This window comes from Antrostomus carolinensis, unplaced genomic scaffold (genome assembly GCF_000700745.2).
Source record: "Antrostomus carolinensis isolate BGI_N321 unplaced genomic scaffold, ASM70074v2 scaffold4503, whole genome shotgun sequence".
In the NCBI taxonomy this organism is placed as follows: domain Eukaryota; kingdom Metazoa; phylum Chordata; class Aves; order Caprimulgiformes; family Caprimulgidae; genus Antrostomus; species Antrostomus carolinensis.
The window spans coordinates 80,696-105,340 of NW_010304469.1; the positions used below are offsets into that span (position 1 = coordinate 80,696).

Consider the following 24,645-nt stretch of genomic DNA (forward strand, 5'->3'; position numbering starts at 1 on the left):
GCTGTGTAAACAAAAGAGTGTGCCAGTTTCCACATTGGCAGCCAATTTATTTCTCTCTATTGACTTGTTTCTCACTGGAGACTTAAGATGACTCCCCCTGTGCTGTATTTTTCAAGACGGGTTGTTAAAGCAGACGGTGTAGAAATGCTAATACCTAATGAACAGAAAGAAGAGAGGAATCAAAACAATTGAGATGAATTTGAAGTACTGATGTACTGTGATCTTTCCTAAATGTTCATTAATTACTAATCTTTCAAATTGAATAGTGTTAATCCTAACAGGCTATTTTTTTTAACCATGGAGGATGTAAAATCCCAACACAGCACACCAATGGATTTGGAGCTGACAGTGTGACCAAACAAGCCCTATTTTCAAACCTCACACCCTTGATATCCAACTCCACCAGAGAAACCTACCTGGGAGTGTTCCCAGCAGGACACATAGTGAAATAGTCATCACAGGCCATGAGTCTGCAATAGTCAGACTTAAGATCCACCTTCCTGCTACAGTGACCAAGGAGAAAATACTGCCCTGGGCAAAACAGTTGTTCCAGTTTTCCCTTGTGGTCTCAAGAAGCCATACTGGTGTTGGGCGCCAGTTACCAACAAAGACACAAGTTTTCTTCCCTTTTAACAATAGCTTGGGTTTGAAACCGTGGCTAGAGCTGAGAAGAGGTGGGCACAGGAGTGTGTCCGTGACCCACACGTGGCCTTGTGCTACCAGTTATTCCAGCAAGGGTAACCTGTGGTACAGGCAAAAACCACATGGACATGAATGCAGCTGGTGTCACATTGCTCAGTGTAGGCACAGAACTTTTGTTTCTTCCTTCCAGCCTGTTTTGTTTATTCCTATTCAGCAGACAAGCTGTCTTGAAGCAAGAAAGGCCAAACTACATTCTGTGATTACCAAATACAGAGAAAACAATTTTCTTTATGAAACAGTGGGTGGATTTTCTGCACAAACACATATTTTACCTTTATTGCACCCTTCAAGGTGATTACCTGAAACAGGATACCTGTTCCTTTTAGAGCTTGTTGGTGTTTTGCTTTTTGTCTGAGGTTTACGTTTTAAGCAAGAAAAACGAGTTATCCTGTGAATTCTGCAGGTGCCAAGATGGTCTGTTGTTTACCATAGTGAACAGCAATTCAAACATTTGCCTTAAGTCTGTATTCAGCTCTCCCTTTCTGTGCCCAGTGGAATAATGCAGCAGAGCCTGTGGCTCACTTGAGCATTTGTGATACGGGGACAGCACTTCCCCACTCCACAAGAGGACCAAGCCCACTTATAATCAGGGAGCATTCAGATGAAAGATTGCTGAAAGGCAGGGTTGTTCTTATACACTTTGAGGAGGACCCTGGCTTTCATCTGGGTTGTTTTTAAGACTTCTTTAAAAACCCAGAAAAGTTCCAGAGAGTGCCTTGTTTTTAAAAGGCTTTTCTGCAGAAGATGAGGTGAATTTTGGAGCAGAGCAGTGACTGCCTGTTCCCCTGCACAGCTGCTAAGCTGAATGGGACCATGTTTTCTAGCTGGTTTTGTTGAATGTGCCCACCAGATGTGGTCAGATCTAGCAGAGACCACTGTTATGGACTAGTAGACCTTGGCATATCACCTCGGTATCTTTATCTGAACTTTACCCATTGCTGGAGTAGTTGTGACTTGTTATCACTTGACTGGGAACTCTTCCTAAGTCAGGACCTCAGCATGCCACTCCAGAGTGGACTTGGGATTGATGCCTAGGGAGAAACAGATGGTTCTGGATTCAAAGCTCATCTCATTGGTAGAAAGGTGTATGGGGACCTTTCTTCTTACCCTCACTCTTTTGTTTGTCCTGGAGCTTTCACACATGGAGACATTTCCATTCATGCTTCACTCTGACCAGTCTTTGCATTTCTGTGGCAAATAACTAAAATATCACAAGGTGGTTAAAAAATTTAATAGACATTATATCCCTTTGTTCAATCCCAGACACCTGGGTCTGAAAGCACATCTTTGTGGCTGAGAATTTCACTGGTATTTTGGTCATTTTTTTCCTTCTGTGTTGGGAAGCTGGAATGCTGAAACATCTGCACTCTCCTGTGATTGCACACCCACTGTCTGATTTTTTTGCAATGAAAACCTAACAGTATGGATCTGGCAGCCTGGATCATGCATCTCATTCATCAGATGCCAATAAAATCTGTAGCTGAATATTAGATATTTCTAGGAAGATGATGTAAAATAAGGCTGTGAAATAGCGTATGTTGGCTGGTAGCAAATGTCAGCTGGTAACAAATGTCTTTCTAATGCTTGGAAACATGAGATTCAATGTGGGAATTAGTTACACACTTTGATAAAAATATTGCAGAATTGCTGTCAGCTCAGTATATGTATTTCAAAACAGAAGGATTTTGGGAAACCTCGTGAGAGAGAGACAAAAAGCGTCCCAGCATCTTCACTGGCCTTCAATGCCGACACACTGGAGTAGTAAAGGTTGACATACACACTCCTAGTCAAGAGCACACAGTTATCATAGCTCAGATTCACTGGCCAACACAACCTGTAGCCCTGAGCTTCTCTGCATGGTAAGGTCAGGATCACTGTGGCAGTTCTAAACCACGAATGCTCCCTGCAGTTTGGTACTTTGTTAGCAAATTTAGAAAGATGAAGCAGATGAACTGGCCTTATTTTTTTCATGGTGCTGGTACCTGAGATGGCTTCACTTGGCCTAAAGGGTGCTGGTGGCTGCAGTGCCCGGCCACTGCTCATGGGTTTTCAGGGGATGACAAAGCCACCTTACATAGTTACTGGTGCTGCAGGACGTGTCCCTGGAACCTATCAGCTAAAATCTTGTTGGTGTTGCAATAGAGGTGTATCCCCAGCGCCCTCCCTCCAATCTCCCTGGGGTTGTCCCCACAAGAAGGGATGGACAAGCACTATCACTCGTGGTGGGCAGCTCCTGTGGGGGACCTGTAAGTGCCACAGGACCAGCATAGGTCAGCACTGGGGCATTCCACCTGCAGCACCTATTTCTGGGCGGTGGAGGCGGGTGGAGACGGACCTGCCTATGCCCAGCAAGGAGGAAACCTGACCCTCAGCAGCTGGGTCTCAAACCCACAGCACCACTAATGCCGTAAAAAGAAAATAACAGAAGAGAAAGAAACAGCTAGAAAAGAGGAAAGGTCTGCTCCTCTGTGCCTGAGACACTGCAGAGGTAAGAAAGAAAAAAAATAATAAATCAAGCCTTGGCTTAATAGTGGGGGTATCTGATCATTCCTATGTCATGTACAGAAGCTCTCTGAATTTACTGACAAAATTCCCAGCTCGTCTCATGTGTAGCATTGCGTATTGTGTGCCCTTTGTGGCCTCACAGCCCTCCAACGTGGGGTCATGGCATCCTTCCTGACAGGTCCTAGCAGCAGTTTCACTGCACTCTTGTTTGTTCCCTTCAGATGGAGGATTGCTATTTTCCCTGCCAGCAGCAGCTCTGTCACTGCTGTTCTTTTGGCTCATGTAATTGGCATTTAATAGTTTCAGTGGGATTTACAAGGAGCAGGAAACTTGTAACTCCCCAAAGAGGCATGATAGATACTAGCTACTCCATCACGGCTAACAGGGCTGCAAAGCTTTGGGATAAGCGAACAGTGGGTTCAGTAGGAACCGTTAGGAGGTTTACTGAAGTGTTGTATCTAAATTTCTGTCTTTTGGACATAAACTCTAGAACAGAGCGTACAGTGCCAGGGACTTACCTGAGCAGTGGCTTCTTTTCTGTTTATGGTTGAGTGGATTTTGTTCCAGCTGCCCCAATACCTGGACAGAGGGGGATGCAGGTGCCTACATAGATTTCTGATGTTATTTGAGATGCTAGAGCAGCTATCCCACCTGCTCACCCACTGCTTTTTGAGAGCAGTGTGTGTCCCCCATAGGTGTTATCTGCTACCATGACACCTCTGGGGGTGTCTTGGCTACTGTGGGGTGTTGAAGGTGGCACTGCACCCTTCTGCTTGAGCACCTGAGCCTCACCAGGGGTCCTGCACATCAGCACCAGGGATCAGGGTTTCTTCCCCTTTTCTGGAAGAGCTGCAGCACTTCCCAGAATTGTGATACGTGGCTTACAGTTAAGCCTCTCAGAAAAGAATTAGCAGAGTATCCCAGCGTCAGGATGGGTGGGAAAGGGCCCAGGGCTTGATCCTTGTCCTGGATATGCTCCAGTCTGGCCTGCTAGTGCCCTGGGCTATGGCCACTGCAGGCTTTGGAGGAGAGCAGCTGTTTAACCAGACACAGGCATGATATTGTGGCTTAGAGCAAAGTGTGTTTGCAGGTCTCTAATCATAAAGGAACAGAAAAGGAGAAAAACAGGTCCCCAGATTTTGTTATTGCAAAGCCCTTTGTGATTCAGCCGCACAGTAAAGCTTTACCTCTCCTCAGGAGCTCTTCCAGGCACCTTGTTTTGTTGCACTTGAGCCAGTTCCACTTGGAAAGGTCCCTAGCTGGTGGCCAGCATGATCAGCTGGTGGCACTCTGTGCTGCTGGCAGCTATTGCTGCGTCCAAGGACACTGCTGAGGGACTGTTGTAAGCAATATCTTACATATCCTCTTGGATGCTGGACTGTAATGATCTGTAAAAGCAAGGTCAGTGTATGCAACCTGACCAACTAATCTGCTATTAGGCCTTAATGACCACCTTATAACTGTACTTCAGTGTAACGCTTTTAAGGTATCCAGCCTGGGAGTACTGTAATTCATGCTTTCTGTGTTCCTGCTGCCCTCTGTCTTAGCTGGGATTTTCTATCTCTTGTTAGATGCTCTCAGTCATTAATTCCCTCAAGCTCACACCCTACTGCAGCCTCCCTGATCACTGCTGGGTGACCATGAATGCTGCCTGGGCCAAGCCTGGCACCCCTGAAGGAAGGTAATCAAAGGAGACAGTGTGGTCAAACTGGAGATGGGTTAAGACCCAGTGTCTGAGCAAGCACGCGGCAGGAAAGCTTGTGGGTTAAAGCAAGCGGTGTGCTCAATCTCCGCCCTGGCATTAAGATGGGATTTTCTGACCAGGAAAAGCAACTGTGATCAGGCCAGGAGATCTAGTGTTGGAAACCAGAAACACTGGTGGAGGAAGCCAGCTCTCCCCTGTTGCAATCCAGCACTCGTGGCTGTGTTTCTTGCTGGCCTGAGAGGATGGGGATCAGCATGGCAGGGGGGTGAGGCAGAGGATCAGGTTTGCAGCGGGAAGTGCAGTGCTGACAGGGTACAGGCTGGGTGAGGAAGAGGTTGGTACCTGCTACTCCCTGGCCACACCATCATGGGGCACCCAGGGTTAAGGGCGTATTCTGGGCCACCCTGTTCCTCAGCAGGGCTGTTCCTACCAGCTGGCCCTGTGTCAGTGCACACTCTCGTAAGGCTGGGCAATCACAGAGTGCAGCACCTGTACTTCTCACTCAACCCTGGCTCCCGAGGGGCGGCAGTTTCTGCCTCCAACAGGGCAACCTGCTGCCAGTCATGTATGTCTTGGCTCTTGGAGATGCAGCATTTTTTGGTTGCTTCTGCATTTCACTCACCTCGGGGCTGGGGAAGTTGTCACTTGCTCTCTTGTGTTAGCAGGTCTCCAGTCTTCCCTAAGGCAGCCCCTTTTCCTTAAAAACATCCAGTGCAATGCACTGACAGATCTCTGTCAGTTCAGCTAACTTGTCTTGTGATATTTCCATGTATTCTTCACAAAAAACACTCTGAGAAGGGACATGTCCTAATAGCTGACTGAAACAAACACATGTTTGAGGATATCTGAATGTTTCTTCTCCAGCATGGGATACTGCTTTGTTGACTTATTGCTCAGGCGGCTTTGTGACTGTCTAGAGGTTTCACAGTTAAATCCCGACCTTGCCCAACAGTGACGGTGGACCCCAGCAGGACCTGAGATGGCCACTGCACCAAAAGAGGCAGAAAATACTATTGGCTTGGAGGAAATCCACATGGAGAGACAAGAATCCCCAAAAGGTAAGTTTGTATTAGCAGCTCTAGAAATTAGAAATTCGGCTCCTCATTTAGCCAGGGTAGAGGGACGGTCCCCAGTCCTGGCACTCCAGCTACCTAAAACCTCTGTACATGGAGCCACAAGCATCAGCTTCATACTGCTCCTCTCCCATCACAGCTACCAGACTGGTGGCTGCTACCTACAGTGGTAGGAAGAACTGGCTGGCTTGGTTTTTCTTCCAGGCCTCCACTTTGTATAAACAATGTATTATAACTATAATCAATGGATTCTTTCATTGTGGATAATTCGTTCTTGAAAAGAAAAATATATGCTATTTCAAAAGCATTGTAAAGTGAAAGAAAATGTAGAAAAGCATTAAATGAAAAGTTCTGCATCTGCAACAACAACAAAAATTTCTCCTGAAATCTTGCAGTAAATTCTTTTCCATTTCAGAGGTAAAGTTGATGGGTTTGAGATTATTTAGTTGCGAGATAAATGACCTGACAGAAAAATTTATGTAGCTATAACTTTACCTAAATAAGAGCTTAAAAGTATACATCTACTGAGAGCTTTCTGCCAGGTCTGTTTATAGAGCCATCCCAGCCCTGATCTTGAGATGCTTTGTTTGCTCCTGAAATGGGGAGAAAAGTCAGGAATAAAAGCTTAGGAGATGAAACTGAGCTCAGAGTCCCTGGTTGTGCTCATCTTGCAAGGCTAGGATGTGGGACAGCCCCCAGATCATGCTGCTGGTGCTGGGATTGGTCCCATACCCCAGGGGTGCAGAGGGACTGAGCCTCAGAGCAATTTGGGCAGAGGAAGGGAGTAGAGCATTGCCCGGACGCAGTTCCAACCATGGTGTTTCTGAAGCAGCTGGGGTGACTCAGTACAAGGCTGTTCTTCCTCCATTCCCAGCCTGCTCTCTTCACTGCTGACTTCTGTTTCAGCAATCCCCTGATGTGCCCAGCCACCAGTATGCCCAGTGGCTGGTCAGTGGACACACAACAGGTAGATGTTTCCAGTCCTTTTCCTGGTGCGGTCCCACAGTACCATGAAAAATGTTGGCATTTCATAAAGAGAAGGTAAAATTTGATTGCTGATGGGGTTTTTTAGTCTCTGTATTTCTTTCTTTCCCTTTGGTGTTCAGGGCAGAAGACATTTACAGTGGAAGAAGCCGTGGAAACCATTGGGTTTGGGAAGTTCCACATCTTGCTTTTCCTGATCATGGGTAGCACTGGGGTAGGTGTCTGCAGCTATCTGCACTGGCCTGAAAAAAAGCTCTTCTCATTTTCTTTATTACTGTGCAATAACAACCACAAGCACCATGGGTATATATTGTAGCCCATTTTTTCACATGTACATTCTCAAGCAGGATTTCTGCTGTTATCTTTGGCCAAAATCAACATTAGCTTGAATTGGTATCAGACCTATTTCAGGGCAAAGCTGAGCAGGTTGGCCCAGAGCATCCTGGCCTGGCCTGATGCACTGACAGGGCACATCTTCAGTAGTGCCTGAGGGTTAGATCAGCCTCCCAACTGCATTTTTCATGCCATCCCCAGGCACCCAAACCCTGTGCAACCTGTCACAAGAAGGCTGCCCTCCTCTCTCCCTTGGCTACCTGAAAAATTTCCTAACGGCCAGGGTATTGGGTTAATGGTGTATCTGGTCTGGCAACTGGGGCAAAAGCCTGAGGGTAAAGATGAGATGGGGACATATCCATGAGGGTGACTGCAGCTGAGGTGTAAAAGCCACTAGCTATGTGTAAATGATAGGCTCATTTCTTAACTGAAGCCAGCTGCTGGGGCAAACAGCCAATAAAGCAATGAAATTTTAAATAAAAAACAGTTTTAAGAGGTCATCTTTGTGATAGAAGCCCAAATTCACAGCCAGGTACCTAACCAAGCAGCTTGGTTTCCAGAGTTAGTTAAAGACCTTCCACTAGCACATGTGCAAAAGATGAGTCTTTCCGGCCTCCCTAGATACACAGTGTATCTAGATACTTGCTTTCTAGCTGCTCCTTTCTCCCCTCCTCTCCTTGTTTCCAAGTGTTCACATGTTGCAGATCAGGCACAGGGCTCAGACCACTATGGAGGCACTATGCCTTCACAGGGCTGTTTTGACATGGTGGGACTGCCATGGCTCCAGGTTTGGTAGGACTGAGGGACTTTCCCCTGTGGGCTCCTTGTGGCTTCCCTTCTTACTAATGTGCACTCTCATTCCTAAAGGTGGCTGAAGCCATGGAGATCATGCTAATAGCTGTTGTGTCCCCTTTCATCCGATGTGAGTGGCAGCTTCAAGACTGGCAAGTGGCATTAGTGACAACGGTGAGTGACTTGTGTTCCCCCCACGCAGGTCATCCACTATGTGGGCATTGTCCAGGGCACCACCACGGGCTTTGTAAAGTACATTTCCCAATGGACCAAGTAAATTCCTAGGGCTTCCTCTCAGGGACAAGAACGGTACCACAACTGTAGAAAGCAAGCTGATGCGAGCACACATCTGCACCCAGAGCTGCAATGCCAAAACAAGCCCTCACTTCCTTATTTTAAAGTCCTTGCCATCCAACCTTCAGCTTTGAGAGATGAAGCAGTAAGTGCCTACATGGAGGAAGTTAACCCTTGAAACTTATCACTCATGGTTCTGGGCACTGCAGTTCATCCTGTGGCTTGGAAAACATTCCACTCACCCACATTTCCAAGAGAAGAGCTGCCTGGTGCTGATGGGAGTGGACCATCCACAGCTATGTTTCGATTCCCCTTAGATGGTGTTTTTTGGCTACATGGTCTTCAGCATAGTGCTCGGGCTCCTGGCAGACAGATATGGCCGCTGGAAGGTGAGTGAGCACTGGGGGCTGCATGTCCTTTTCCTGAGCCCCGTGGGAGCCATGCACCTGGCTAAGCCCATGGTTTGATGACCCTAATTTTGCCCCTTTTGCAGATTCTGCTGCTCTCATTCCTTTGGGCAGCCTATTTCTCCCTGCTGACCTCGTTTGCCCCATCCTACATCTGGTTCGTGTTCCTGCGGGCCATGGTAGGTGGTGGCGTGTCCGGCCACGCGCAAGGGTAAGGCCATGCTTCGCTCCTCACCACACAGGCAGGGGCAAGCCAGCCTTCACAAGGAGGGTAGCCGAGGCACCCATGGACCCCGCGGGGCTGAGTTCCTGAGTTTGCAGCAAGACAGACCCTTCAGGTCCTTTTGTCTGACCCCAGCAGAGTGCCTGGTTTCCCTTGCGCTGAGCCAGATAAACCATGGCTGCGCAGTGACCTTGAGGAGGCGGCAGGGAAGGGGCCTCCACAGGGGCTGACAGTAGAAAGAGGAGCAAATTCCCACATCAACTTAAAATAAAATAAGTTCCTGTAATTCCACTGAATCCCAGTCGATTGACTTTAATTGCAGTTCCCAAGGACTCCCAAGCTCAGGAACAGAGGGCGCAGCTGGTTTACATTAAGCAAGTGATAGAGGGATTATTAAGCACATATATTATAAAAACAATTAGACAGGTAACAGACGAGCACAGGCTACTTTCTTGTAAAAAAGTCACAACGGTTCTGTTTAAGTAGCAAATTCTTCTTGAACTGATGTAAAACATTCCCACTTAAATTAAACTTATTGCCTTGTTGGGGCAGAAAGGGGGACGTGGAGGGGAAGAGGAGAAATTCACAGTATTAACAACCACTTCACAAGGAGCCTGGAAAAATCAATTATTTCTTTTGACTCTCTCAGAGAAACAAATGCAATCATAGAATCATAGAATGGTTTGGATTGGAAGGGACCTTAAAGATCATCTAGTTCCACCCCCCCTGCCATCAGCAGAGACACCTTCCACTAGACCAGGTTGCTCAAAGCCTCATCCAGCCTGGCCTTAAACACTTCCAGGGAGGGGGTATCCACAGCTTTTCTGGGCAACCTGTTCCAGTATCTCACCACCCTCACAGTGAAAAACTTCTTCCTAATATCTCATCTAAACCTCCCCTCTTTCAGTTTAAACCCGTTTCCCCTTGTTTTGTCATTAGTTGCCCTTATGAAAAGTCCTTCCCCAGCTTTCTTGTAGGCCCCTTCAGGTACTGGAAGGCCACTATGAGATCTCCCCGGAGCCTTCTCTTTTTCAGGTTGAACAGCCCCAACTCTTTCAGCCTGTCTTCTTAGGAGAGGTGCTCCAGCCCTCGGATCATCCTGGTGGCCCTTCCCTGGACTTGTTCTAGCTGCTCCATGTCTTTCTTGTGTTGGGGGCTCCAGAACTGGACACAGCACTCCAGGTGGGGCCTTACAAGAGTGGAGTAGAGGGGCAGAATCACCTCCCTTGACCTGCTGGACACGCTTCTCTTGATGCAGCCCAGGATACGGTTATTGGCCTTCTGGGCTGCAAGCGCACATTGTCTGCTCATGTTCAGCTTCTCGCTCACCACCACTCAACGTCTTCCATGGTTCCTCAAAGCCTTGTTGCTGCCCATGCAGGAAAGCCCAAAGCTGGTCATGTTGACCCAAGAGCCCTTTGCCAAAGAGAAGGACAGTAGGAAGATGGGTGCTGTTGGGAGGAGAAAGCACCGTGTGCTTGGGTTGTGCATCATCTGAGCTCCCAGGCCTGCCTCCCTTGCAGGAGGGCTCCAGTCCCTGGCCACAGAAGCTGCTAATGAGCAGGGGAAATTGCATATTTTCTAAGACATTTCAATAGCCAAGGTAGAAAGATACAATGGGGGTTTCTCCCCCTTCTCTCTCTTTCCAGCTAAGGAAGCATTATTCACAACTGTGAGCTTGAGAGACGCCTGTGCCAGCCTCTCCCCCAAGGGCTATCCAACCATTTGATAAAAAGTGGAAGAGACCATTTTCTTTATTTAGTGGAAAAAACATTCATTTAAAATTGTCCACTTCTGCAAACATCCTCTGTACACGTGCTGACACCTCAATCACTCCACAGGACCTTCCTGTGGGTTTCCTGGTTCACAGAGTACAGTGTTTGCCTGCCTGTATCCTACAGCCATGGCCTGGAGGGGATTCATGCCATGCATCTCCATTGCCTGTGTAATTTGGTGCCTGCCCGAGTGAAAGGCATATTGAGCAAGAATGCCCTGTCTCTGGGTGCTCAGTGGTGGAAGAGGGATGGGACTTTTCTAAGGGCTGCAACGTCCAGCACTGACTGAGCTGAGCTGAACTGCTACTTGATCAGTGTAGAAATTCCCTTTGTTGCTATATTTCTGCATTTCTTTTTCCTTTTTTGCTAGGCTTATCATAAAAACAGAATTTTTGCCCACCAAATACCGAGGATACATGTTGCCCTTATCTCAGGTAAGAGTGAGCATGTTACTGTTTCTTCTGGCCCTGAGCTCCAGGAGGTTTGTCCCACTGTTGTTTGTAAACCAGGTCTCCAGCACATCAGCCTTTCTTCCAGAGTATTTGCGCTCGTCTTGGTCCGAGCGAATGCCTGCTGTGTCCTGTGTCCTGTGTCCTGTGCCCTGGAACGTGGCCTCTGCATTATCAAAGATGTACACAGGCAGCTGCCTGCACAAGAGAGGCAATTTCTTCTCAAATAGTTGAATGCTCCAAACATTGCATGGGGACTTTGAGTGATGGCTGATACCCAGCCTCTCAATTGCCCTATCAATAGCCATGCTGACTACTCTAACAGGGCCAGTGCCAATGGGCTTTCTGGCAAGCCCTGGGGCTAGCAGCACCACTGGACCCCTCCGGGTCTGGGCTCGTCCCTTTTCTCTTTGGACTTGTTCAATAACAATTTATTAATAACATGATTCCCAGATGAGGTCCTAATCTGTGTCTCTCCCTGTCCCTGCTCAGGGATGGTACAGGGTTTTGTGTGGGATAGGACTACCATAGATGGTCCCAAAGTAGTCCTGAGACGTGCTGGGAGGGTTGTGACTGCTTGCTGGGCAAAGACCACAGCAAACATGCCTACTTCAGATTTCTGCAGTGGGCACTTGCTGCATGTGCAAATGTTATGCAAAGGCCTCATCAAGCACAAAAATCCATGTGATTGTTGAACCAAAAGTGTTTGTATAGGGTCTTGGTGGCAGGGATAATTTGGTTTTCATTACTGCCTGTTTGATTCCAGGGCTTCATTGCCAAAGTGTCATCAGAAAGACTAAGGTTTATGGAAAAGAACAATCTTTTATTTCTGCCCAGAAATTTGTTATTTCTGCCCACAGATTACTCATGAACTTGCTGTGGCTTTTATGTATTTGTTTGTCCTTTGTGTTGGCTGAGCTCCCTTGGGTGGTCCCCTGGAAAGGGATGCGTCTCCTCATGGCAGCAAGTGAACTTCGGGGAGGAATGTACTTGCAGATCAGGGGCCCAGATTCTCCATTGGTATAACTTGGCATTGAGTCCACTGGAGACCCAGCAACTGCCAGCTGTGGAAATCTGGCCTGGTTTTGCCTTTGGTGCTTTTAAGTCTGCTGCTTCCCCGCAGAGATGTAGACAAGAGGAAAATTCAGGGGCATGAGCATTAGCACAGAAGCGACTGGAAGGACAAAAGAAATGGCTTTAAGTATAATGGTAGCCACAGCAAGTTATCTATTTTCATCTGGAGATAATTAAGACTACCTTCAGCCATCACTCCCCAAATCCTCATCTTTCTTTCCCTCTTTCCTTTAACCCAAGCTCAGCTTCCCAGACAGCCACAGGATGGCTGGGTTTGAACACAGCACTCCCCAGCACAAATCCCCACCTATCTGTGGAACCAGACCAGAAGGGAAGAAACTGAACAAATCGTTGCTGTGTGTTCATGTTTTAACCCCTTCCTTTCCCTTGGAAAGGTATTTTGGTTAGCAGGATCCTTGTTAATCATTGGCCTGGCATCGGTGGTGAACCCAACCATTGGCTGGCGGTGGCTGATCAGAATCGCCTCCATCCCTGGCATCCTTCTCATCTTGCTGTTCAAGGTAGGAAGAGTGCCTCTCTCCACCCTCTGCTGCACTGCCATCAACTTGGCATCTCCCCAGGCACCTCCACCCCCCTCAAGCCTGGGGCTGTCCTTGTGTCCTCCTTTCACCACTGCAGCCCCCTCACCTGAGGGTCTTGGGAAGGTCCTGATGGCCTCAGGGGCTGCAGAACAGCTGCTGGGGAGATGTCATACTGTGCGAGATGGCTTGGGTTTGCTGTCCTGCTGCAGCCCTGCAGCATCCTGGGCTCCAGTGCCCAGGCTGGCAGTGGTACCCAGGGACCATGGTGATGGGCCAGGCATCAAGAGGAAAACAGACTAGACAGGTTGTGCAAAATATCACAAGGAATATCTTCAGTCTAGTGCTGGCCACAGCATATCCTCTTCAGTCTTTACATTTGCTAGGGCTGAGAAAAGAAGCCTCAATAAAGTGTTCAAGCAGCAAATGGGTGTCAGAGCCAAACATGGCTTCCCCAGGTCTACTCATGCTTCAGAAATACCAGCCTTGAACATGAGAAACATCTTATTTCTGGAAAGTGATGTAGAAAAACTCTGCTTACGGTGCTCACGGGCACTGTAGTGCTAAGCTGTGGCCAGTCATGCAGATGTGAAATCCCTTCCTGCAGCTGAACAAATGCATGAGTCCATGTGGGGTGCTACCTCAGCAGTCAAATGCAAGGTTGCTGTGAATATCCACTCATATAACTTTGATGTTTGGTTTCCCTGATTATTTTTGCCATTTGGGCAGCAAAATTTTTAAGTCTAGAAGAAAAAAAGATACAGTCAGTATACATACCTTTAAAAAAGAAGGAGTCTTTAATTCATATTTCAGTGATACATATGTAATTGCTTGTAATTTAATAGAGCCATCATTTAATGAAAAGGCATTCTATTTTGGAAGGAGCACCAAGTGTGGATGAGCGTTGCAAATGCTAGTGATGAGTTTGTTTGTTCCTAAATTTCATCCATGTCTTCCTTTTTTGTAATGGCCTTTTTGAGTCTTCCAAGACTCTTACTTAAGTACATGACACGTGCCACATCCTATTTTAGAATTTCAATTAATGAAGGGTTGTTTTTGTTAAACCTGTATCTTTGGCTTCCACCTCTCATGAGTGCTCACCACAAACATCTCAGTAGCAGATCGGTGAGAGCTGGACCAGGAAATGGGTTTGTTGGGCAGGGTGAGCCCCCAACATTGGGTATGGGGAGTTGGGACAGGCAGGGCTGGCTGGGGAGGAGGATGGGCAAAAGGCTGCTCCAGCTCAGGCAGTGCCCATGCTAACCTGGCCTCTCTCCTGGCTGTGAGGGAAGCTGTGAGCAGGGTTGGGTGGACAGAGGGGTGCAGAAAGGCTCTCTGACACTGCTTTGCTTTCAGTTCATCCCAGAGTCAGCACGGTACAACATCTCCACGGGAAATGTGACGGCTGCCATGGCCACACTGCGAGGGATAGCCGTGATGAATGGGGCAGCAATGCCTGAGGGCATGCTGAGGGAGCCCACCCAGGTAAGCCGAGCCCGCAGCACTCTGACACCAGGGCTGCTGGCATCTGGGGTTCAGGGAGGGAGCAGGACCACCAAGCAGATCTTGCTCTGCTTTCCTCCCCTACTTGCCCAGTTTCTTTCCAAAAAACTATTGAATGTGATGATGAAGATGTCATTTTGCTTCTGGAGAGACAGTAATCTTGGCTCCCAAAATGGAATTGAGTTTTCTACTTTTTTTTTGCATTCTTTGTGTTTACCCAGAAAAATATCATGCTGAGAAAGGTATGCTTCCTTTTCCACAGAAAGGGCTCCTGGCAAAATGCCTTCTTCCTTACTGCCCATCCAGCCCCTGGAGGTGTCCCCTGTACCTGAAACCTAGGACCACCCCCTCGGGATCCCTTTCAGGCTGCAGGGGTCCCTGTCATGACGTCAACCCACAGTTCCCAGAGGCTTCTCTTAGCTCCTGGCCAGGCTTGTCTGCTAAGTCCCAGCACCCCAGGTCCCTGAGTGTGGACCAGCAGAAGAAGGTCAAAGCAGGAGAGGCTATTTCACAGCTACCACTATTTCTACCTGTAAGCAGCTGAGCAGCTCAGGAGTTGATCACTACTGGACCAAAATGCCCAAAAACATCCTTGTTGCAGATGGGGCAGGAGAAGCCTGGCTTCTCCCCCTTACCCTCAGTCCAGGCCCTGCTGACTGCAGGGTGGGAGGACTCATTCAGGTGGCTCCTTTGACCCCCAAGAGAGGTAGGTAGGGCAAAATTATTGTCCAGGGCATCAAACTTATTATCCAGCTCTTTTAAGTCCCTTTCCTGGACCTCTTCGCTGCTTACTCAATCCCACAGGCACCAAGCATTGTCCTTAGCAATTCATGCAAGATGGTGCTATTGTATTGGAATTAATTAGGATTAAAGCTTCCCTGTAGTTTAATTGAATTTATGTAATGGACCCGCATTGGCTGTGGGACGGGGTTTTGTTAGTTGTACACCCTCTCAGGCTTAACCAGTGATGAGAAAAATAAAAATAAAGGCAATCCAAACCCTCTCTATGAACTCATCTCCCCTCGGTGGTGGGATGCTGGGGCAACTGACAGCTTTTGGGGTGCAGTGGGGCAGGCAGGGACCCCAGTGCCTGCTTGTCTCTCTGCTCACTGGCATTTCAGGTCTCCCAGCAAGACGTACATGGCCACAAATTGCTCCACAGGCAGAGCAGCAAACACCGGGCCCCTCTCCCCAGCACACGGGGCAACAGAAGCTGCCAACAGCCCCAGCAGTGCTGGCCGCCCAGCAGCAACCAGGTCCCGCTCCAGCACCATGATGGTCATGCTGGGGTCAGAATGCCAGGAGCTGGGGGGGTTCTGTGGGGGCCAGGAGTGCTCAGGGTGTTCTCCTCTCCTCCCCTCCATCCTTTGCAGCACGTCCTCCTGTGGGCATCCTTTGGGAAGAGAGGCTTTCCTCTCTGGAGGGCTGATGGGGTGTTGTACCATCTGTCAGTCTGTCTGAGCCATCGGCAGCCTGGGGCGAGGGCGGGGGCCTGGGGTGCCAACTGCTGCTGCTGAACACGCGCCCCTCTATAAAAGACACATTTTTAAAAACTTCTCTTTCTATCAAATGATTTGCAGGATAGGAGAGGAAGATTCAAGGACCTCATCCACCCCAAATACCTCAGAACCACTTTGCAGATATGGATCATATGGTAAAAAAAACCCAATTTCTCTTCTCTTCTCTTCTCTTCTCTTCTCTTCTCTTCTCTTCTCTTCTCCTTTCCTTTCCTTTCCTTTCCTTTCCTTTCCTTTCCTTTCCTTTCCTTTCCTTTCCTTTCCTTTCCTTTCCTTTCCTTTCCTTTCCTTTCCTTTCCTTTCCTTTCCTTTCCTTTCCTTTCCTTTCCTTTCCTTTCCTTTCCTTTCCTTTCCTTTCCTTTCCTTTCCTTTCCTTTCCTTTCCTTTCCTTTCCTTTCCTTTCCTTTCCTTTCCTTTCCTTTCCTTTCCTTTCCTTTCCTTTCCTTTCCTTTCCTTTCCTTTCCTTTCCTTTCCTTTCCTTTCCTTCCCCCCTCTTGCTCATCAGCTCGTTCTCAGTTGAACGTGTGCAGGGAGCAGAAGCCTCTCTCTGACTCTGCCATGACAAGGCACCGCTTCTGCCTCAGGAGGTGGCTGCAGATCCTTGCCAGCTGGAAGGGGAGTGTGTGGTCATGGGCCACCACAGGCTTGTCCTGATCTCAGACCATGCCTCAGACACCCTGTGTCAGTTGGTGTTAACATAAGCAGGAAAAGGCTGGCCATTCAGGACTGTGCAGGGCACCATGAGTCCTTCCTTAGGCCAGGGCAGCTCAGGAGAGGTAGGGTGGGAGCCAGGTGAGAGCTGCAGGAGAGAGCCCACCCTGCCGTGGTGTGTGCTAGCCATGTGCCCACAGCCCTGCTTCCCTCCTTAGTGTCAACTTGTTCTTCCCAAAAGGATAAATATACCACCTTTGCCAGTGTATCACTGAAATAGGGCTCCAACAGTAATTCATGAACCATTAACAGTGCCACTGGCCAGGGAAGATTAAGATTGGAGAGAGCTGAGTTTCATATGCAATGTTCCCGGTAGCTGTATGTAATGTATGTTTCATTGACTTTGCTGTCTGGAATGGAAATGTATAAATAATGGGTCCGTGGGAACTCATTGATCCAAAATGCTAAGTCAGACCTTGAATTTTTTATACATTTTTTTCTCCTCAACTTGTATAAGTGTTGTGAAATATCCTTCCTCTCCTAGTCCCCCCAGGAGTCACTGGCATGTTCTGGGGTTTGCATTCTCCCCCAGCAAGCCCATGCCCTGAGCATCCCCCACCTCCCCAGGCAGCTCGTTTTCTAGCCCAGCTTCTGCTGCTTGTTTCTGAAACTGCCAGGGGGGATAAAAAAAGTGAAAATTACTTCTCGACCTGCTTACGATTAAGCATATGCTGAATGACTTGATAATGACACAGTCAGGCTGCCATCACCGATGCTGTGTTTTTGACAGCCAGCCAGGGTGCAATGTGAGCCTTTCCAGCCAGTTAATGAAAACTCCTTTCAAAAGTCCCTGGGCAGAAAGGATAAGGACTAAAAAAAACCTGGATAGTTGCTTCATGTGAGCTGCAAGCATCGGGGCCTGATGTTGAGACTCCCCCGTAAGGGCCCCCCTGGGCAGGAATGGTTTGGAACTGTGTCACCTCACAGCCCTGGGTGAGGAAATGGACCAGAGGGGCACGCTCTCCAGCCACTGCTCACCCCACGCATGGCACACCACTACCACCTATGTCCATGCACCTCTTTTCCTTGGAGGACCCCCACCCCAGCTCATAGCTCATCTTTTTGCTTGCCCCTTAGTGCTGTTTCTTGCTCTGCAAGCAGGTGACCCCGTCGTTGCCGCCTCTCACTGCAGTGTTTTTCCCCCCACAGGCTTGGCATAGCTTTTGCTTATTACGGTGTCATCTTGGCCAGCGCTGAGTTACTGGAGCGGGATCTTGTCTGTGGCTCCACGGCACCACCCGTGCAGGGTGCTGGTGATGACTCCGAGGAGAGCCTCAGCCCCTGCCACTGCCACTTGTTCGGCCCCGCTGCCTACCAGACCATGATCATCAGCACAGCTGGAGAGATTGCATGTAACCTCCTCTCCCCTCCCTGCCCTGCTCTTCCCTTCCTGCAGCCACCTAATACTCGCTGCACAGCTTTTAGCTGTGCATGTGCTTAGTGACGTGCCAGGGGCTGAAACACTCTCAACATTGCTGGCAAACACTGGCACAGGCTCTTCAAATGAAGGTCTGGGACATAGGCCATGAGCTGGAGGCAAGGGGCAAGGGAGGGCATTGCTGCCCAGGTGAGTAATTCAGCTTCTGATGGCAGCACAGGTCCTTTCAACAGCAGAGCCAAAGACCTCCCTTGCAGTTAGTGTGTACCAACAGCCTTGGTTAGACTCCAGGGGAAATTGCTCCTTACTAGGAACTTACCAGAACCTAGGTTCCCAAATTCCCACATACGTATTTTTTGGAAAGTCACAAATAAGCAAGGATTGCAAATAACCGAATTGATGTAATTGAATGTGCCACACAAGTGCCCTACTTCCCAGGTCCTGTGCTGAGTGCCACAGTAAACGGCAGCTCAGTGCCCAGGGAATCTGCAGCAAACCAAAATGCTTCCTGCCTGCCAGGGAGCACTGGGGATGGCAGGACAGCCCAAGGCACCCACATGGCACCCTTGGGAGAACCTGGCACTGTGTGGGTCTAGTATTGCAACACTCCTGAGAGGTGAATGATTTCCCTGGTTCATCTCCCAGCAACTGAGCTACAAAGCGACCAAATACTGGATCCTGCAGGGATCGTTTGCTGGGACAGGCCAGTGATGCACTCAGGTCCCTGCTTCGCTCCTGGCTCATGGTGGGACTCAATGGGGCACACTCTGGGACACCGTGTTTGGCTCAGTCATGGCCAGAGAGAGCAAATGGGTGCAGAACCAGCAGTGTTCACTCAGCAGGTGCCTTCCTTACCTGTGTTACACATGGCTCAAGACCCATGCTGGTGTCCTGCTGCAGGACAGCAGGCCAACTGCAGAGAAGGACAGGCTCCATCCTCTGAGAGGAAGGACAAACAAAAGAGAGGGGACAAATCACAGGGTTTGGGTACAGGAAGAGAATTATAGGGTTTGTGCATTTTATAGAGCGTTTGGTAGGCAGTGGAGATGCAGAGAGGTATTTTTGAGGCACGTTACATAAGGTCTGTAAAGACAGACAATCATTGCAGTTAGGTTGTCTAACATTTTCTGGTTTTCCTTTTCATCTCCAGTAAACCCTTTGAACATTCTTGGCATCAATTTTCTCGGAAGACGCCTGAGCCTGTGTATCACCATGGGATGTACAGCGCTATTCTTTCTTCTCCTCAATATCTGCACCTCAAGGTAGTCTGGATCAGCATGTGGGTCTTTTTGGGGTTGGGCGTGCAATGCTGAGGGAAGAGGGCAGTACCTATGGTATTTTCAGGTCACCAGTCAGGCCAGTAATTCCTGTATATCTGAATAAACCCTCTGACTGGTTCCCCACGCTTCTCAAGAAAGCTGTGTCAGGAGATGCCATGGTGCAGCAGTGAGCAGAGCAACTCACTTGTATTACTGAGCCCACACAGCTTCCCCTAAGCATAGAATAAGCTGCTTTCTAGTGCAGTCTAGAAAATTAAAAATGATGTGACCAACACCCACCAGAAAGATGTAATATTTTTCTTTCAGTCTCCCCTCCCCACTGCTCCTTTCTTTCATTTTTGGCAATGTTACATATGTCTCCTCTAACTTGTAGAGTTGGGCACTTCAAGAGGAGCTCAAGACATCAAGAGAAAGGCTGCCATGAGTGCTGTAATTGTCAGGTTGATTTGTGAGGATGTGTAAGAAAGATTTCCCCCCCCCCTCAAGCTGGCAGAGCTCAATGGTTACTGAAAATCAGGATGGCTTCAAGCTGAAGTTTCCTCTCAACTGGGTGGTAGCCCGGCCAGCAGTGTACAGCCCTGCTGCTGGCCCCATGGGCCACTGGCCCCAGAGACTGTCTGAAACTCGGTAGCTGGAGTGGGAGGCTGAAAATAGTCGTTAAGCTAAATGAGCCCCCGTCAGGAAGTTTACAGTCATTCATTAAGGCATCAGTCTCTGTACTGCTATTATTACTGTTTTCAGTTTTCCCTGAAACTGAGCATGGCCATCATACTTACTTGCAACTGTTCCATAGAGGAATGGAAAGCAAGGGTAGGCTGAAAGTCAGACTTGACCATAATGCTGAAGGCATGAGCTGAGCCACTACGGTCCTGGTCAGATCATTCCCTCCAGCACTGACCTAAAGGAAACCTAACATGCAACAGCCTGTTGTCAAACATGCCTTGCCAATGGACTAAAGAAAGATTATACTTGTCAGCAATCAACTTTTCCTTATGCTTTCCCTTATATTAAGCTGGTAAAAACCTTAGCACAGTGAATGTCTTAGGCTGTGTCTCTGCTAATGACTGTTCAGCGATACTAACTCTTTGCTCCACGTGGCTTTCTCTCTAGCATCGGCATGATTGGATTTCTCTTCATGCTGCGTGCCTTAGTTTCAGCAAACTTCAACACCATCTACATTTACACAGCAGAGGTGGGTCCTCCTGAAAGCATGTTAAGCTGCTCTGGGGCATGAAAGACCATTTGCCTATACCCAGGAATGCTGGCACATTTATTGACTAGTTAGAGTCACCTTCCTTGAATTAAGTATCTCTGGTTTCCTGGCCACACTATTTTCATGTGCAAGAAGCGAGAAGGAATCAGAAAACTAGCTGGAGATGACTAGAGCAGGTGGAAGAGGGATGAATGCTCCACTGAGCCACCTGTTGGTCATCTACTACAAAGCGTTATTTTTGAGGATGATGTGTACCACAATCTTCCAAAACCCACAATCTTTTCCCTCTCCAATCACTGCAAAGTTAGAAAATAGGCTCTCATGGAAAGGAACCTTTTCCAGCACTTAGGGAATAATGTAGTATAGGATTTTAAATTTTTTTTAATAAGTATTTTCTCACTTAATAGAAATTGTTGTGTTTTGTCTGCAAATAGTTTTAATACTACAGAGAGCTTGTCCTTCACACAACTTTGGAGGCATGAGTTCTGTGGTTTAAATATGCATTGTTTTTGTTGTTTTGGTTTTGTTGTTTTGGGGTTTTTTTAAAACAACTGTGTGGAGTTAAACATATTGCCTTCCAGATTGAGGAAAGTGATAAAAAGCAAACAGCAGCGGCTCCCTCTGGATTGGCTGGATACTTCTCCTAACAGCACACTATAGTTAAGCATGCTCCAGTCTTGATTCATTACTAATCTTTTAATACTCCTGAATTGAATGCTGTTGATGTCCAGACCATTGCTGCAATGGCCATATCATAAATCAATACTACTTACAAGTTAATCACTGATCAAAACCAAACTTGGAAATCCCCTTTCCAACCACATGCCTGGACTCCTCTTGATTTACCTCCATTGGTTTGGCCCAGTAAGGTATTCAAACAAAGGCTTACATAAGTATACTTGCTAAAAATCTACTGATATTAACAGAACTTAATTAAGTTAAGCATGTATTTCGCTTAAGTGTTTTACTGGCACATGTGTTTGGGAGATGTGAAAAAGAAAACTGTCCTGTTTGTTTGTTTTTAGTAGTTAGAATAGTGCTGTGTTTTGCTTTTCAGCCTGGGAATTGTTATGAGAGAGACACTGATAACAAACCAGTGTTTGTATTATTGTCACTGGAAGTGAAGGACTTTGTGTTTTGTTAGTCTACAAGCACAAAGTCCAAGGGGGTGAGGAATACTTAAACTAATAAGCTAAATTGGTATTTGGGTATGCCAATGGGATATTCCATATCATATCACGTCAACTATCACAAAAATACAAAAAACATTCTTCTAAGCCTGGAGATTTTTTTGTTGGGATCTGGGTTTTTTGCTTGGTTTGGTTGTTGTTTGGGTTTTTTTTCCTCCTTCTAAACAAAAGTGCTGTTGATACAAATAAATAGGCAGTCTTGAAGGCTGCAGACAATATCCTTTATTCCTGCTTTCCAGATACAGGGCCTGGCAATATAAACTGAATTCTTCCTTTAGCACACAGCCTATTCTCTGTGACTTTGATGTGAGCTGCCCAGCACAGCTGGGAGAAAGGTGGTGGTGGCAGCAAACAGCAGGGAAATCACATCCAGCTTTGACTGACTTGCCCTGAACTCCACTTGGGGCAAAACTTGGCAGATTTGTAATGGCACAAACAAGATCCAAAGTAGCCTTTATTTCTTTTCATATCTTATCCCACCAGCTGCCTTGGATAATGTAATGGGTCTCTCTGAAGAAAAAATAAAAATAAAAAAGGAAAAATAAGGACACATATTATTGTTGCACTAATGTGATTTCTTTCTGTCCTGTTTTAGGTTTATCCCACCACAATGCGAGCCCTGGGGATGGGAACAAGTGGGTCATTGTGTCGTGTTGGAGCTATGGTGGCCCCATTTATATCACAGGTAAGAACATGCTTGATAAAGTTGGTAAACATTGTGCCCATCATTGCTATCAAACATTGAGATGCCCCTGAATTTCACACAAAAAAAAAAAAGAAAAAAAAAAGACGGACATATTCAGTTACACCCCACCCAGCTCATTAGTTCTTTACCTGATGTTTATACAGAGTACTCATGTGGTCTTTGGCAGATGCAATTATGCAAAAATCTTTTCCCAGAGCTTTGCTTGCTAGTATTTTCTGAAAGTACTTTCTGAAAGCTCTTAGGATTCAAGACACTGTTTTTCTTTTGTTGAGTCTCTCGGGTGTTTGTGACCCTTTGTCCACTCTTTAATTCATAATTAACTGCCAGTCCCCCATACCACTGAGCTGATCTTTTGCCTGCAGGTTCTTATGAGTGCTTCCTTCATTGGGGCCCTGTGCCTCTTCTCATCTGTGTGTGTCATCTGTGCAATCTCTGCGGTCACACTGCCCATCGAGACCAAGGGCAGGGCGCTGCAGGTTTGTATTACCACTCCAGGAGCTCCTGTGTATCTAAATGCTATTGAGAAACTAGTAGATCATGATTCAGCCAGAATCCAACCAAACCCCACTGAGGGTTCATAAGCCAAAATAAGGCCTGACAGAAAAGCACAGGAACTGCTGTTTGAGCAGCTTAAAGCACTGACCCTCCAGTTGCCTAAAGCTAATTTCTCATAAAAAGCCAAACCAGAAGGCCTGCCCTAGCCCCAGCTACCTCAGGCAAGCACGATAGCTTCAGCCAGTGCAAGCCTCTCTTTGCTAGTATCTCCAGTCCTGACTTGAAGGTGCCACTTCACGAGCACACATTCTGCTCTGCTGGTGCTGCAGGGAGAGAGCATTGCATACACAAGTAATAGCTTACACTACAAAAGCCATTTCTTCATCAAATTCAAGTCCAAAGCCCCAACTACATCAGCCCGTTAGCTAAGCCCTTGTGGCTACTGTTTCCTAATCAGCCCAAACACTAAGCACAAAGATTAAGGGGGAAAGTTTAAATTCAGACAGCCTCCCATGCATAAGTTGCACCAGTTTAACTACAGGAGGTGGTGAGCAGTTCTGCCACTCGATTTAACTATACCAGCATGGAAATTTTCATGTCATGCATGCAGTATGCCTGCATCACACTGCCTGTTATTCTGCAGTCTTACCTGTATAAACCACTGCCTAAATAATCCACTTTCTTTAGCAGCCTAGAGCAAGACAGATGTTTGATCAAACTGTTCTATGTGGGCTTCAGAACCAGACTTAAAAAAATATATATATATATATATATAAAAACACACACATATTACATATATACACACACACACACACACTTAACTTGATTGGGTCTCATCTTCTAAGGTTTCCCTAAGGTGCATGGGACAGTTAATCTTCGGGTTTTCAGAACTGTAACATATTGGACTAGATGATCTTTTGAGGTCCCTTCCAATCCCTAATATTCTGTGATTCTGTTATATTCATCATTTCCTGCTTCTTGTAGAAGTGCTTGTCTTTTATTTTTTTATGCCATCTGAAACATCTACATGATATTCTGTAAAAGACGGGGGGTAAAATATAATCAAAGTTTAAGTAAGGAAGTGGTCATTCCCTTGTGGGTGAAATTCAACCCCATGCAGAGACCAGAAAGCCACTTAGGCCTTCAAATGGTTAGATTTACAACAATTACTAAGAAAAACACTTCATTAAAACTGATTTAGACAGAAAAGGAGAGCTTTGATTCAGCTACAGTTGGATTGACTTTGGCTAACAGTGGTCGAGATAAATGGGAGTGTAATGATTCCTGGGGACTTAACTAAATGGCTGTATTATCCTCCTTGCTACAAATAAGAGTTAGGAGCTCCAGCTGCTGGCCTGTACATGCACAAGCCAAAAAGACGGAAATACAAAAATCTGCAGCACTCATGTACTCAGAGAAGCCATCATTAGATCTTAAATTCAACTTCCTAACTCTTATCTTGTGGTCATTTCAGAGACTACATTTGTGTACATGGTCATTCAGGGATTGCTGAATGATGACTGTGGAACGTATTGTCCAAGGGCCTCACACAATACAGTCATCCAATCCATACAAGAATTTAAATACATGATGTAAAAGCTCTTTTAACATGGCAATATTTAGTCCTAAGGCTTCAGGCTATAGATGTGTTCTTTAAAACTAGGTCTAAACAAACCAACTAAATAAAAAATATGTAAGTAACTTTTTGTGAAATCTAGGCAATGAGATTTAAAAAGCATATCTACTCTTGTTTCAGTTTATTAGGATAGCATCAGTTCACTCTCAAAGCAGTCATGG

General features: G+C 46.9%; 1 protein-coding gene across 1 annotated transcript; it reads left to right on the top strand.

The window, feature by feature from the left end:
• Positions 1–5,891: 5,891 nt before the first annotated feature.
• On the top strand, positions 5,892–22,934 carry SVOPL (SVOP like). Its single transcript, XM_029084139.1, has 14 exons — positions 5,892–5,970; positions 7,092–7,183; positions 8,170–8,268; positions 8,706–8,777; positions 8,882–9,006; positions 11,164–11,227; positions 12,712–12,837; positions 14,212–14,340; positions 15,939–16,012; positions 17,736–17,938; positions 19,115–19,226; positions 20,355–20,436; positions 22,243–22,332; positions 22,716–22,934. The coding sequence occupies exons 1-14, from the start codon at positions 5,892–5,894 to the stop codon at positions 22,932–22,934; spliced, it is 1,566 nt and encodes a 521-aa protein (XP_028939972.1).
• The last annotated feature ends 1,711 nt before the right edge of the window (positions 22,935–24,645 follow it).